This window comes from Plecotus auritus, assembly GCF_963455305.1.
Source record: "Plecotus auritus genome assembly, chromosome: 14".
Classification (NCBI taxonomy): Eukaryota; Metazoa; Chordata; class Mammalia; order Chiroptera; family Vespertilionidae; genus Plecotus; species Plecotus auritus.
Window position 1 is genome coordinate 9,575,656 of NC_137780.1, and position 16,895 is coordinate 9,592,550.

The following is a 16,895-nucleotide window of genomic DNA, read 5'->3' on the forward strand; positions in this document are numbered from 1 at the left end:
TTAGCCATCCTGTTACTACTGAAGAATATTTGCTCACATTTATTTATATTACACTGACAAATGGCAGTCCTATCATTTAATAAGGCACTCCAGTTCAAAAGCTGGAACACATACAAAAATGCATTTGAGCTTTGCTTGGTTTAATCACCTGGTATCGTAGGTGTGCACCTTCCTTTATGATAACCAATGCCAGGCCGTGGGCTAATTTAACTCCAGTTATGCAATGCCTGCCACCTCACCGGGTTGAAGAATATAAACATCCCTTCTCTAGCAGAGTTTGGGAGAGGATTTTCCTTTGGTTTAACAGAGCAAGTATGTGCATGGGTAGCTGGAGGGACCTATCTGTATTATGGAAGATGGACAAAGGGACGGAGCCTTTTTTTAAAAAGGGAGCAGATCACATTACTGAACAATTCCCCTACAAATTTAGATCGTAGGCCCAGTTTCACAGAAATTTTGGAATAACGCTACGCTACAGTCTTACTTTGCATTCTCCTTTTACTTAACAGGCACCCTTGTTAGCTAACTACAACTTCACTGGTCATGAGAGAGAATTGAAGGTAACTCACAGTGTCTCTCTCTCGCTTGCTCTCTCTCTCTCTCACACATACACACACACACACACACACACACACACACTGAACGTGTCACATATGCTTCCTAAGAAATGACACGAGAGCAAAGATAACCAACACTTAAAACAAATCTTAAAGCGTTATTTATGTACATTACTTAGCACATAAAATAGAAAAGTATAGATTTGACATTTCTTATATATTTACCAGAATATCTAAAAAAAATAAAAGCATCACCCCAAATCAGAAATACTGTAATTTAAAATTTTACTACCTATGTTTTCTCAATAGCTCACCAAAACAAATACCAACCTTTGCCCCCCAAACTACAAATGCACAGATCTGTAGGTGGAACACATTAAGTTCATTTTCATGATGAACAACATTGCATTTCTGGAAACGCTGATAATACAATACCTGCGACAAAACCACAAAACCCATGGCCAACATGTAAACCAGTGATGGGGTAAATGAGCCTCTCGCTGGACAAGTCGAAACATTTCTTTTCACAAGTGTTTTGAGGGACATTTCTTTTTACAAATGCTTAGAATTATACACAGTTCGAACACGTAACTTTAAGCAAGTTTATGTGAGAAGTCCAAGTCTTCTGGCTTTCTTACACACGGCATCCCGATGTCCCCCAGCTTTCGGAGCGAGAAGTGTTTCTCTAGGAAGAATAGAGCGATATCGCCGTGCCTCCTGCACGCCTACTATGTGTCGGAGTCACTTCCCCCGCCCGGTCTGCTGTCATCCGGCCCGTCACTCTCTTTGTCCCAGTCCTTCATGGACGCTCCCATCATAAAGTCATCTCGGAGGATGCTCCATCCTGGGCCCTCTTCTCTCGCTTCAGTCTGCGGACAATCACAGAAACAAAATATTCAAAACCAACTTAACTGCAGGGGGACTGAGAAAGTCCATGTCACAAAGCACACTTCTCAACAACAGGAGTGAAATCCAGACAAAGTATAGGTTGGCCTTATTCATATTGTAATCATATATGTACAAATAGCTAATAGAGCTACCTGTTAATAAAATATTTTAACCCCATAAAAGAATCATGGAAGCAAACTGTTTTTTTTTTTTTGCACTAGGGAGAAAATACAGTAAGATCTAGGTTTGGTATAAAAAAATTTTTGATTTATCTTTATTGTTGAAAGTATTGCCGATGTGTCCCCCCCCCCCCCCCCCCCATTGATCCCCTTTCCCTCTGCACCCACCCTCCCAGGCCTTCACCACATTGCTGTCTGTGTCCATGGGCTATGCACATACGCATTTAAGTTCCCCAGTCAATCTCTCCCCACGCACCTCCCTACCCCACCTTCCCTCTCAGATGCCTCAGTCTGTTCCCTGCTTTTATGTCTCTGGATCTAGTTTGTTCACTAGATTCCACATATGAGTGAGATCATGTGATACTTGACTTTCTCTGACTGGTTTATTTCACTTAGCATAATACTCTCTAGGTCCCTCCATGCTGTCTCAGAGGGTAAGAGATCCTTCTTTTTTACTGCTGCATAGTATTCCATGGTGTAAATGTACCACAGCTTTTCTGTCCACTCATCTACGGATGGGCACTTGGGCTGTTTCCAGATCTTAGCTATTGTAAATTGTGCTGCTATGAACATAGGGGTGCATACCTTCTTTCTGATTGGTGTTTCAGGTTTCTTAGAATATATTCCTAGAAGTGGGATCACTGGGTCAATATTTAATTTTTTGAGGAAACTCCATACTGTTCTCCACAGTGGCTGCAGCAGTCTGCATTCCCACCAGCAGTGCAGTAGGGTTCCCTTTTCTCCACATCCTCGCCAGCACTTGTCATGTGTTGATGGGAGCCATTCTGACAGGTGTAGGTGAAACCTCATTGTCGTTTTAATTTGCATCCCTCTGATGATTAGTGACTTTGAACATTTTTTCATATGTCTCTTGGCCATCTATATGTCCCCTTTGGAGAAGTATCTATTTAGGTGCATAAAAGCTATCTCAAAACTGTCATTATTCGCAAGTAACATGATATTGAACATAGGAAACCCTAAAGACTCTACCAAAAAAACTACTAGAATCAACATAATCAAAATGTCTATACTACTCAAAGCAATCTATAGATTCAATGCAATCCCCATTAAGACACCAATGGCATATTTCACAGATCTAGAACAAACACTCCAAAAACTTATATGGAACCAAAAGAAAAAAAAAAAAAAAGACTTCAGATAGCTGCAACAATCTTGAAAAAGACGAACAAAGTTGGAGGGATCACAATCCTAGATATAATATCAATTTTTAAAATCTTTTGACAAAATAATCTTACAATATTATTTCAAGTTCACTGATAATTTATTAGAAGACTTCTGGCAAATTATTTAAAGACTGACAGAAGTGTAACAAAGGCTTTTAACCCAGAGTAAAGGAGAGAAAAGGCAACTCACTGGGCTAGGTTTTCACGGATTCTATCTCATTTACTAGTTGGTAGAAATGAGGAACAAATGGTCTTTATTTGGGTTCTGATCTCACTGTCTGACCTAATCATGTAATAAGAAAGCCTAGTCTCATGCTAAAATTACAAATAGGTGAGCAGGCAATAAGCAGAAGTAGTCCACTTGTTTTGTTTCTTCCTGGGATTTGTGTAAGACTATACATTGCTGAGCAGAGGACAGCCTCCCCTTTCATGGTACAACAGCACCACCGTGTGGTAGTAACGAATACAATCTCTGCAGAACTACAGGCTCTGGGATCTCTTTCCCTCACTCCACAATTATTTACTGAGAGCTGTCTGTGTCTAGGGAGGCTCTGTTCACAACAGAGTCCCATCTTCATGGAGTTAAGAGTCAATGCTTTCCTAGTTATTCCATCCACAGAAACACACAGTGCTGGACAAACCTCTCAAATACGAAAGATCCCATGACCTTTGGTTAGAACATACTATCTTCATGGGCGTTATAAACCATATAAAAAGGAATTTTTAAAAGATATTAAAGACATTTGCTGGGTTACAAGGGATTACTTACTTAATTCTGCTGAAGTTCCCTTTTAAAATCACACAGCCCTGAAACAGTCATTCCATGTAAAATAACAGGATGCTGTCACAAACAGGAAGATGCCCCCCACTGTCCCTCCTCCGTCTTCCTGGGACCAAGGAATGACGCGGGGCTGACTGCATGCAGGCGGATGTCAGCCCAACTGCAGAACTGACTTAGAGAGCCGAACCGTGCACTCAGCACTCAAATAAGCCACATGAAGACACACCAACACCACGTGCGCTGGTCACAGAGCGACAGCAAGACCGCCCCAGTGCCACCCGTAGGACAGCGATAAAGAAGGAAGGTCAGTTTTAACTCCTTCCTGGCACACGCCGACACCGCCCACCCCTCACTCCTACACACCGAACCACTGACACTATTTCTGCTCTGATGGGAGCCGGTTACCCAACAGGACAGAAGGCCATTTTCCTGATGCAGCTGTTCTCTGCCAGTCTCCTCTCACCTCACGTGGGAGAAAGAGCTGTTCCCAATGAACGGGGGGCCCCAAGACGCAGCAACTGTGACACCTCTCCTGCCAAATGCATCACTCAAAGCTTTCGGTTAAATTCTAAAACGTACACGCTTCCTTATCCAAATTCCCGACTGACGAGGAAAGACTTGTCCCGGCACCGATGTTTGTGTTACACGGGAATGTGCACATCCCAATGGCAGCCTCCGTTTGGCTAACTACACCCAACATGCTATCCACATGTGACCAGCCGGAGTGGCGGACGCCCCATCACCGCCTGCGGGGCAGTGAGTCCCACAGGAGAGCTCCCCGTTCCCCGCCAGCGTCTGCTGGACTCTGCGTCCCTCCTCTCCTAGGTGGCCCCAGAGAAGGTGCGGGCGCAACAGAAAGGAGGGAGGGACGAGCAGGGATAAAACGCTAAACAAGTCCCTAGCCTTACCCTTGGGGATACGTTCCAAGGCCCCCAGTGATGCCTGAAGTGGAAGCTGGCACTGAATTCTGTACGTACCCTTTCTATACCCATCCACGACAAAGTGTAATTTATAAATTTGCCATAGTAAGAGACTAACGGTAACGACTAATAATAAAACAGAACGATCGTAACAGTGCACGGGAACAGAAGCTACGTGAATGTGCTCTCTCTCTCAGTATCTCACTGTCCCGTACGCATCCCTCTTCTTGAAGGGAGATGACACAGGGCCAGCGTGATGAGATAAAGGGACGTGGCTTTTTCCAGTTAATGTCTTCGGGCTCCAGTTACCATGGGTAACTAAACCATGGGAAGTGAAGCCATGGATAAGGGGTGGGCACTACAGCAGTTGAGAAAGAGAAGGAACACCCGTGGGCCAAAGGGAAGAGGTCGTTAATGGAAATGTCGACATCAATTGTCTGACAATCCTGGTCTTGAGAGACAATTACGGGTGTACACGTGTATTTCAGGCAGGAAGACCCACAGCAGGATCAAACAAAGCCCCCCTGGCTTGTCCAGCCTGAGGAGTGGCAGTGAAGCCAGGCTCTCTGGGGGCGGTGGGGTGTTGGTGCTCTGTGAGCAGTCAGGGGGGGCTGCATCACTTGCTCTCCAAGTGTGGCCCCAGGCCAGACCAGGGCATCCCTTAGCAGAAATCCATTCTCCCGGGCTCCCTTCCTGCTGACCCAGAAACTCGGGCAGAGCCCAGCAGTGGACCTTATAAGCCCACCAGAGATCCTGATGGAGCGGACGCCTGGGCCCCACCAGGGTAAACGGAACGTAAGACACAGCTAACCGTGCCATAGGGGGCAGCCCACAGGGTCGCACGCTCCGTGCCCACGGCAGCTGAACAGTGAAACTGATGAGATGCAAAAACCTAATGAAAACCACATGAGGCAGGGAAACAAAATATTCCCCGCCCTCCTCGGCCTGGCTTTCTACAAATGTGTAATCGAGATCACACAGAAGCGTCTGTGTGGATCTGGACGATGAAGACAACCCTGAGAAATGTTAATCAGCTTCCACTTCAAGGTTCAAACACCCACGGGCAGCTACTGCGCAGAAGACGGAAGCCGAGGTTTGGGACTCCTCATGGGTCTAACACCGAATAATGCAGGGCTTAACTGCACTCCAGTTTTGAAGGGGAAAATTAAAGTCGAACCCTAGAACAATAAACAACATAATCCATCTGCATTTCGCAATCAGCAATACTTGATTTCTTGGCTTTCACCAAGAATGTTCCATTTTTACTTTAATTTAGTTCCACCTAAAGCAAAAAAGGTTTTGAACGCTGGCTAAATGCATCTTAATACCTTTGTTGTTGCAAATTTATAGGATAAGCTCTTCGCAACTGTTGTTAGTAATCTCCCTGACAATGATTAAAACCCACCTGAAAATTCTGCCTGTGAAATGAGGGTCCGGGGAGAACCCTTTATCTAAACTATTTGCGAAGATGGGAACATCAAACAGCATGCGCCACCACTGAGAAACCCCTTTCCGGGGCGAGTAAAATCGTGTAAGTCCTCTTAGCTCAGCCCTAGCTTGAAATGGGAACAGCTCTAGGCCCCCCAGATCTAGTTTTAATATTTTGTGAGAATTATACATTACCAGACCAGACACACCTAACACGAGAGAGTGTTCCAAATCTAAACATGAGCTTATTAAATTATTGGAGAATTCTGGGGATAGCCAGTAATCCAGAAGCACTCAGTTCCCTTTCCAATCGGATTCCCATCACAGCTTCATCTTTGACTACCATCTATTAGGAAAGATCAGAACGACATGTGAAGAACTCAGGCTCGGGACACGTGTTTGCTGTGTGCGGAGCATGGCTCCAGCACCACGTGTGTTAACTCCCGGGGCCCTCACAGGATCTCTGAGGTGGCTGTCACCACTAGAATGATGACCTGAGAACAGGTAAGAGACTGATGTGGGTGAGCGACCCAGTGGACAGGCCAGGTGTCTTGCACCCAGGCCTCCTGGTACTGGAGCCCATGGCCTGTGCCACTGTGTACAATGCCTCGTACAACCCCATCAACATTCTCAACTGCCCACAACTCAAAATTAGTATTTTTTGAGCAAGAAACAGTAGAACACTCTTTTCCATTTTAAAAATGCACCACAGCCTGACCAGCATGGCTCAGTGGTTGAGCAACAACCTATGAACCAGGAGGTCCCGGTTCGATTCCTGGTCAGGACACATGTCCAATTGTGGACTCAATCCCAGTAGGGGGCGTGCAGGAGGCAGCCGATCAGTGATTCTCGTCATTGATGTTTCTATCCTTCTCCCCCTCTCCCCGCTCTCCGAAATCAATAAAAAATTTATATTTTAAAAAATGCATCCCAAGTGCAAACACGTGGTACACGACCCACTTTATGCAGGACAGTCCAATTTTTTAAAGGGCCTCAACCTCACTGATGAAAATCCTGTGCGGGCAGCTACTTCGCAGAGAGAACAATTCCTCAGACAGGGCCGGCAGGGGCACGCACACCATTACCTTTATTCTAAAGGTAACGAAGAGTTTCTACAGCCGCTCTGGAATGGTTCTAAGTCCTCCCTTTACCCACACTCCCCGAGTCACATGCTGCAGGTCCACCCTGCCCCGCAGGTTCACCCTGCTCACACCAGACACCGCCCCAGAAGCAGCCGACCAGCACGCCCTGGAGGCCAACACAATGGGAAACGGGCTTTCACGCGTTCCCATAGACAGCAATGCAACGCTTGTTCTCATTGCAAACTTGGAGTCTCCCTTTTGTCTAAACTCTAATCTATTTAGGCATTTGCAGTAAACAAACATTAAGCTGAATTATTTACAAAGTTGGGATTCCACGCATTCCTGCGAGAGCAGCTTTTATGTGAAAGCAGCAACAGTTGCCATGCGAGGCAGGGGCGACCTGAGGACAGCATCCCGCTGCCCCCCCCCCCCCCCCCCCCCCCGCCATGTGAAGAGGAAGGCCCACAGCTGCTGGGACCCCCTAGGGGCCAGCGTGAGGCGCCCCTCCACTCCTAGCGCCCTGCTTGGGAGCAGGGACTCAGCCAGGCCGTGAAGCAGAGGAGTGGACACTTGGAAAGTGGATGGCAATTGGGGCCTCGCTCTCGTTACTGAGACACCAAGAAGCCCGTATGTCACAGCATTCCCACCACTGAAAACCAGCTCTGAAGGGTCACCTGGTTGCCATTTATGAGAAACGTATGCGGACAGAGCCCCTGAACTCACTGCTGTTGGACATTTTTCACAAAAGCAGGAAAATAAATGCCTCGTCTCTCCCAGTACCTGTTGTAACCGAGGGATTTTTGCTGAAATGTGTAAAAATCCCTCGGGTTTCCCCACAACCAATCACGGAGGAAACCCTTCCCAACAGAAACTACCAGCACTCTCCTGTACTGCGAAGTTCCCAGCGCGGTTTCCTGACAACAAAACCGAAGCCGACAGTGAAGAGCTGGCCATTTCAAATCAGTGACAACCTTGCGTAAAGCCTGTAATCCAAGACGTAACAGAGTCACTGCTTTCCGATCAGCAGCCAGTACGGGCTCCTTTAAGGAATCCTACGGGCTGAACGCTGGGGCCCCACACGGTCCCCGCCATCTGCTTCGAGAAGGCTGGAGCGAGTTCCTCTGCCCTGTAGGCAGCAGATTGTAGGGTTCTTCTCTGGGAAACGTACCGGTCCCAGAAGGAACAGGACAGACCCTGACAGTGGGCACTCCCCCATGGAAGAACCAACGCCCCTCAATCCTGAGCTCAGCACCCACAAACTCCGGGCTCACAGTGGATGGTCAATCGACTCTCTCCACTGCGCCCTCCAGTCTGAGTGGACGGAGAGGGCCACCATGCGGACTCGGGGCATTGCTTTTCCCAGTTCCCGCCGCTCCGCGTACAAAGCTGCTGGGTCCTCCCCCAGTTCTCAGTGAAAGGCCACCAGTGAGAACACGCCTGCCTTCTTACCTGCAACATGTAAGTCCCCAAACACAGCCTTCACATGTTTACACTTCCTTCTGACCAACACCTATTACATAGATACATCATCTGGGTCCTTAAACTTGTCAAAATTAGGCAAAATGGCAACTAAATCAAAGAACTTGAAAAATACCTCAACCTAGGCTGGCATGAAATTCCTAATGCTCTTCCTGCCAGGGTTCAACTGTTTTCCCCAGAACACACACACACTCACACACACACACACACTCACACACACACACACTCACACACACACACACTCACACACACATACACACACACACACACACACTCACACACACACTCACACATACTCACACACACACACACACACACTCACACACACACACACACACACACACACACACACTCACACACACACACACTGACGAAACTCTCACTTCCTGATTGGAGTTCTCTGTTGGCAACACAAAGAAGCCAGCACACATACCGAAGTACTTTGCTTTACTTATTTATTTTGGAGAACAGTCCTTCTGAGATGGAAGCCCATTTCAGGACCTTTCACGCGTGCGTTAAAAATGGAAACCACGGGGCCCGCAGTCCAAAAGCCAGACAGGCTCAGCCACCAGTCATTGTCACTGTTGCCAACATAATGGAAGCTGTATGTTCACGTCACTTAGGTTTCCACAGGAGGCAGGACTCCAGACAGGACAGGCACGCCTCTATGCCTAACAAATGTACCTGAGTCTAGTGGTCCCCGAGTTCTAGGAGCAGGGCAATGACATCCATAATTGGCAATTCCCATACTGAATCAATCGTCCTGAAACTTAAGAACCCACGTCTATTAGGCTGTGGGCATGTAACTGTAATAAAATCGGAAAAGAACTGTAATTCTACTGTGTGCTTTGTCACCCCGACGCTAGTGTAAAAGCTAAGAGTCTGAGGCACTGAACTTTGTATAAAAGTCTCACCTGTTTGGCCTGTGAGCTCCTTCCGGTCGAACCTTTCTCGCTGGCACTTCCGTCCATCCCCCTCAGAACGCTGATGAAATCTTTCTTGGAAACGGTTGACATCAACTTCGCACGCTTCCTGATCGAGCTTCCGGCTTCCTTCACCTTCTCGTCAACGTTCTTCTGATGCTTCTGAACGGCGTTAAATAACTGCACCACACCCCTGTGGACCACACAGCAGAACAATGTGGTTAACAGCGAGTCTAGACCAGAGGTCGCCAACCTCTCGGACCTCACGGACCACCAGTGTCCACAGACCACCGGTTGGCGACCGCTGCTCCAGACTACAAACTCCGAGGATAGAAACAGTGTGTTTTCACTGCTTAGGAGAGAGGCAAGCATTTAGTAGGCAAGCCGATGGAAACAGCTGACTGGTTAGATACTTCTGGAAAGTGATCACGCATTTCAATGAATGAATGGAAGTTTATGAACGCATTCATAGGATGAATATATGTGGATTGATATGTGATCTGCTTTGTTTCAGCTCTGGTCTTTCTCTATCAACTTTTATGCAATCAGAACTAAGAATTACTTTTAACACCAGCACCTATTTCTCCGAGGGTGACTATATACAGTTGGGGCTCTGCAGTGAGTAGGAGCAGACGTTCTGGGTCTTCATTTCATTGGCACAGGGGAAAAGTGACCCAAGTAGCTTAAAAAGTAGTCAGCTACACTATTTGCAATTCTCAGGATATAAAACTAATTTTAAAATCCAACTTTTAAAAATATTTGAAGACTTAGTATGAAAAAGCATTTTAGAATCTCATTAATAATTGTTTTATATTGGTAACATGTTGCAATAGTAATCATTAGAATGTACTGGGTAAAATCAACATGTTATTGAACTTAACTTCACCTCTTTTACTCATTCGGACAAATCTACATTACATATGTGGCTCCCATTCCATTTCCACTGGGCAGCACTGATTTAGATCATTAACATCCCTCCCCGCTCTAAAATCCTATAACCTGTTCGTTTCCTGCTATGACAGTGGTCGGCAAACTCATTAGTCAACAGAGCCAAATATCAACAGTACAACAATTGAAATTTCTTTTGAGAGCCAAATTTTTTAAACTTAAACTTCTAATACCACTTATTCAAAATAGACTCGCCCAGGCCGTGGTATTTTGTAGAAGAGCCACACTCCAGGGGCCAAAGAGCCGCATGTGGCTCGTGAGCCGCAGTTTGCCGACCACGGTGCTATGAGAATCACAGGGAGAGGCGATCCGCCACGGGCCGGACCATCCTGCACACTCTTGCTGGGTTTTTCAGGAATTCGGGCCCTAATTGCTCTTCACCCAGAACATTTCTCAGAGTTGTGTTTGCAGCACGCAACCTTGAGAAATGAGGTAACGTCTCCCCCAGACAAAGAGCAGGCTTGTTCCCATTCACCGTAAAAGCAATAGCGTCCCCTGCACAGCATTCCCCTCCTGTAACATGAACCACTGCACGAGCAGGCGTCCACCGAGGGCACCTGTGCCGGCCCCGGGGACAGAGGGAGCCAGTGGGAAGGAGACGCTTGGCTACCACCTTTGCCGTGAGTAATGGAGTTCCGTGTCTCTGACACAGAATTCTCTTGTCTCCTGTCAGCATCCGAGAAACTCTAACAGGCGAGTATAGGCTGTAAACAGGGTAAAATCCCATCCCTTCACAGCAGGGCGGGGACCAAGGTGAAGAACGTGAGGTGCCCAGGACATAAAACTAAAGAGGCACTTACTCCCTGCATCAAACCTGCACTTTTCTAAGCTCTTCATACGTATTAATTCATCCAATTCTCAGAGAAACCCCAAGGGGAGGTATAATACTCTCCTCGTTTTACAGATAAATAAATTGAGACACAGAGACATTAGTAATAGGCCCAAGGACACACAGCTAGTCAGTCAGGCTGGAATCTGAACCTAGCAGACTGCTCTCCCGCTCACTCAGGCATCACACTCACCATTTCACTGTGCAACCAGATGCATTAGAAAATGACCCAATAGCCGAAACCGGTTTGGCTCAGTGGATAGAGCGTCAGCCTGCGGACTGAAGGGTCCCAGGTTCGATTCCGGTCAAGGGCATGTACCTTGGTTGCGGGCAAGTCCCCAGTGGGGGGTGTGCAGGAGGCAGCTGATCAATGTTTCTCTCTCATCGATGTTTCTCACTCTCTGTCCCTCTCCCTTCCTCTCTGTAAAAAAAAATCAATATATTAAAAAAAAATGACCCAATAACGCAGGTGGCTAGGAAGTTAACGTCAGTCTACTACACGTAATGGCTGTGTTCTTTAGGGAGGAACGAGAAGCTTCCCTGACTCCCCTGTACACTCTCCGCTGATCTGTCCCCATCACCAGATGCACCTCGATTCTCAGGCGAATAGAATTCCTCCGGATGGGTTGGGCAAGGAACCCCCAGCGACCACCAGATTCTATTTATCTGGACACACAGGGCATCGAATACATGTTTGGTGCCAATGATAAAAAAAATGCAGAATAAAAGGGTAGCATGAAGCTGCGATAACGTGAAACTCACCATGTCATAAACGTAACGCAAGATAAGAAATATCGCCGAGTGCCATAAACTTAGACACCGGCATGAGAGACCCGCAGTGAGTATTCTGATGACAGTTCTCGCGACTATAAAAACAAGATGATGTGAAATAGGGTCGTGCCGAACATACACTTAGCACATTGTACTCCTTCCCAAGAGACCCGCGGCCTCTGGTTGAACTCGGGAGGAGGCAAGCTTGCTTACACTCAGCCACTGGCTCTGAGAATCGAGTGGGGTGGGAAGTGCGGGGTACTGAGGATTTAAGGGGGTACCCCTCTGCCTTACCTCGTGGCGATCCTCTGCAGATTCCTCTCGGTGTCTTTGTCTGTGACCACATCTGGCTTGACCCTGCACATCATTTCCCACTCCCGCTTCTTATCGAGCTGCGAGACAGACAAGGTTATGAAAGCACATCAGGCATTTCGGAAAGGGCAGCACTCTGACACGATCCTCTGAGGACGAAGGTAACCAACCAGCCAGTTCTGGTGTCACCGGGACTTAGAAACACCCGCGCTTTAAGGGTTCCGCATGGGGAGCCTGTGGTTAGCACTCAGCGTGGCATGTGAGAGGCACCGGGTGGGTTTCCGCCGGGCTGACAGCGGGGCCTGGAGGGCCGCCAGCTCACGGAGCCCGGGACCAGGCAGGTGTGGGAGCCTCAGTCCTGATCGGCCGTCACAGATCAGAGGCGACACTGGGAAGACCCCAAACCCCGTCCTGTAACCACAGTTTAAACACTGTGAAGACGTTTTATCAGCTTTAAATGAACAGCATCATCTCCAGATGCAGACTATTTAACCAGCGGCTGTCTTCCTTTTCATGAAGCATTGAAACCCACCTTTTTTACGGCACATCTGACCACCGTCCTTGCCACATATGGCAACTTAGTCGCAAATCACAGCACACGGATTCTTTCCCATCCCACAGAAGCAGAAGGGGGTCCGGAAATAAGAAAACCCCACAGATAAAATAATCTAATTCAAAACCGCCTCTCCAGTCCCCCTTTAATGAGCAGACTGCATTCAAGGTGATCAAGCAGCGAAATAGTAGTTTTCAGAATTGCAACCAATCCCTAACAAAGACATCGTCACGGGTCTTTATTATAAATAGGTTTTGGCAAAAAGCAACTAATAGGATGATTAGTCCCGCACCTAATAAAGTTCGCACATGGACAGCTAAATGGAATAAAAAGTCAGGGGTCATAGCCACATGGGTAATTACTTGATTTTAGAAGGATAAACTTCCTTGGAGTTGATATCTCTATTGCTTTCCAGGTGATTAAAAAGTAAACATACTCCACGGAGTAACTTAGATGAGGGTTGTGAAGAGAACCTTGGTTATCCTCCCCCACATAAAAAACATCCAACGCTGGAATGTTAGTTGAACAAACAGTGCAGGAACAAGGCGGCAGGAGCAAGGCTGCAGGAACAAGGGGCACAGATAAGGCCTAAGACACGCAATCTAATCTACAGAGCAGCCGGATGACATACCTGCTTCCTCTTCTCTAGTCTCTCCTGCTTTAACTTCTCCTTTTCCTTCTCCAGCTCTTTATTTTTGACCAGGATGGTGGATTTGCTTTTAGGGGTTTTTTTGTTCAGGATTTTAGCCATGGCGTCGGCCCAGCCCGAGCTGGTCCCCGCAGCATTTTCACTGTCATTGTCACAGGGTTCAAGCTCATCTTCATTGTCGGCCTCCGCTGCTTCGTCATCAGAAGAAAAGTGAGCCTTTTGTGACGCACACCTTCCTGTAGAACCTAAGAGAAGAAGCAGATTAGACTTGGACGCCCGGAGGCAGAGGTGGCCCGGTACCATTCTCCGCCCGCCCCCATTCTCTGGGACAGTGACAAGGACACAGCTGCAGGGACAGTGGAGAGCAGGGACAGTGGGACCCTCCACCCTGGCCGCCAGCCTCTGGAGATCTGGCCCAGCCCTGCTGACAGGGGAGGCTGTAGGGTCACAGGACCCAGGAGCAAAAAAAAAAAAAACCAAAAAAACAATAAAAAAAATCCAATCCCAGAAGTGGAATTGCTGGGTCAAAAGGCAGCTCCATTTTTAATTTTTTGAGGTACCTCCATATTGCTTTCCACAGTGGCCGTACCAATCTGCATGTGGAATCTAATTAACAAAATAAACTATCAAAACAGAAACAGACTCACAGATAGAAAACAGACGGACAGCTGTCAGAGGGGAGGAGGGGTGTGGGCCTGAGTGAAAGAGATGAAGGGATTAAGACCTAAAAACCAGGCAGACACGGAAAAAACAAAAACAAAAAAACTCATGGACACAGACCACAGCAGGGGGAATAAATGGTGATGGAAGACCTGGGGTGGTGAACACATAATATACAAATGATGTATGATAGAATTGTACACCTGAAATCTGTGTAATTTTATTAACCAATGTCACCCCAATAAATTCAATTAAAATTTGTTTAAGAGAGAGAAATGATGGAAAGACCTGACCTTTTGGTCGTTATAATACTTCCAATGTTGGTATTACTTTTACACAATCACTTTATTTTTCAAGTGCTGAGAATTCATGAAATGAAAAGGATGTAAAAACTAAATATTCAATATACTTCAAAAAATTTGTAACACATTAGACAACAGCCAATAAAAACATAGTAAGCATTTATCTAAACGTAAAGAACAGGATGGCTTAAACGTTTATCAGTGAAGAATACCGGGTGATGAAAAGCAGAAGTCTTGACCAGCTCCTGGTAAAGTGTCAAAACTACAACACTGACATCTAGTGTTTTGTCCTGATGAATTCTCACACAAATCTCACAGCAAGTTTCACGTTTTTTCAGCTGAATGTAAAGGCGGCCAAAGTCTTCGTGACTGTGTAAGCCACTCCGACTCTCCACTTCTAGATGGACTATTTTCTTTGGTGTGTTTCTTCCCCAGCTTGACTATCATAACACTCACATAGGGGAACAGGATAAATCTGTGAAAAGTTTTCTAACACCATTTTATAAACCAGCACTCACCCTGCCAATTAAAAACAAAATCCAGCCCTAACCGGTTTGGCTCAGTGGATAGAGCGTCGGCCTGCGGACTGAAGGGTCCCGGGTTCGATTCCGGTCAAGGGCATGTGCCTGGGTTGCGGGCACATCCCCAGTGGGAGGTGTGCAGGAGGCAGCTGATCGATGTCTCTCTCTCATCGATGTTTCTAACTTTCTATCCCTCTCTCTTCCTCTCTGTAAAAAATCAATAAAAATATATTTAAAAAAAAATCCAGAAGATGTCACTGATGTCATAGTTTTTATTTATTTTTTAAAAAGCAGCTTTAGCTCAGAGGATTTAAGCCAGGCATTCACTGCCGAGGGGCATGACGACTTTTATATAAGTAAATGAAAAATGCCAATGCAATGATGTCTTCAGCCACTAAAACACAGGGCCTACTCCTAGGACACCAAAGATAATCACCGTGCAGATCAGAAAGCAGAACTGGTTCTTAAAAGTATACTGCAGCACATACAGATGAGATTTTTTTTTTAATTTTCAACTAAGTGATCTTTATTTTATTTAATTAAAAAAATCTTTATTGTTTAAAGTATTACATATGTCTCCTCTCTCCCCCCACATTGACCTCTCCCCAGTCACTCCCACCCGCTCAAATAAGTGATCTTTAATAGCAGAAGGTAAGTGGATATATCCACGGGTCTCAGGGAACCAGATACGCCAAAAAAATTCCTCTGAAGTCCTGTGTGTTATTTTAAACATTAACTCTAACCTTGAATTCTATTTTAAAACTGGAAATAAGGAAGGACCGGAGAAGGCTATGAGAATCACAGAGAGAGGTGATCCGCCACAGGCCTGACCATCCTGCACACTTTTGTTGGGCTTTTCGAGAATTCGGGGGCCTCGGAGCAATAACCAAGGGCTCCAAGTATTTCTGCATTCGCGGGAAGGTTCTGTTATCAGCGCTGCCCGGCAGCCAGCAGCATCGAAAGCCTCCTGCGGGCTTCAAACCTGGAGTTTTACATTTTATTTCATTTTAATTAGTGCCTAACATTTAGGGTAGGGCAGTAGACACTGCCATTTCTCGTCTCCTCTGCCTTTCCCCCAAACTTCCAGCTCCCTTTCAAACTCGCCATCTGTCCCCGATCCCCGGATATGACCACAGGCCGGCAGGAAAGTGAGCCACTGACCTTAGCCTCTGGCACGGGGACCAAGTTTTAAGAAGCCTCCCAGTCCCTCGATATTATGTGCTGAGAACTCAGGGAGGATGAGGGAGGCAGGGGAAACTGAAAAACTCTCCATCTAAGTTTCTCAAAGGAATCACACGCCTTGGAGGGGAGATAGACCAGTTAACCAACGGCAAAAATGTGTGAAATGTTCTTCTAAAAGAAAGACAGTGAAAAAAGAGGGACTGTTTGGGGGTACCTTCTACAAAGCTGACACGCAAGTGTTTTTTTTTAAAGGGTAGACCAAGGGTTTGAACGACAAGACAAGGGAGGCCAAAGAAGTCAGATTCCGCAACCCGGGCCAATGGAGAGACAGGATCACTGCGTGTAGAACCAAACACATCCCGATCGGAGCCAATGCTCTGTATGAAAACGGAAATCGCTATTGTAAAGGTCATTACTGTCATCCCAGGCAGATGAAACCCGCAATTTATAGGACGCCACGCGGAGATGAAGTTGGGGCGGCTGGGAGCAGAGGCACCGCATCCCCGGCTTCCCGCACACTCAGCCCGGCCTTTCCTCCGATCAGCCAACGCTCCGCAGCAGCACGTTACCTCCCATGTCGGCAGCGTCTTGGTCCTCATCTTCCAGCTCCGATGCTGCAGCCTTGGCTACCATTTTCATCTTCTTTTTCCTCTTGAGGGCATTTTTCAGCTTCTTCCCCGCACTCCCACGTGAGTCCCGTACGGCCGCGGCCATGTTGCCTCACCGGAAGTGCCTCACGAGAGCTGC

General features: G+C 46.8%; 1 protein-coding gene across 1 annotated transcript; it reads right to left on the reverse strand.

The window, feature by feature from the left end:
• Positions 1-690: 690 nt before the first annotated feature.
• RRP15 (ribosomal RNA processing 15 homolog) lies at positions 691-16,890 on the reverse strand. Its single transcript, XM_080651037.1, has 5 exons — positions 16,718-16,890; positions 13,466-13,728; positions 12,264-12,361; positions 9,413-9,614; positions 691-1,426 (listed from the first exon to the last, which is right to left on the reverse strand). The coding sequence occupies exons 1-5, from the start codon at positions 16,860-16,862 to the stop codon at positions 1,286-1,288; spliced, it is 849 nt and encodes a 282-aa protein (XP_080507163.1). The 5' UTR covers positions 16,863-16,890; the 3' UTR covers positions 691-1,285.
• Positions 16,891-16,895: the final 5 nt, after the last annotated feature.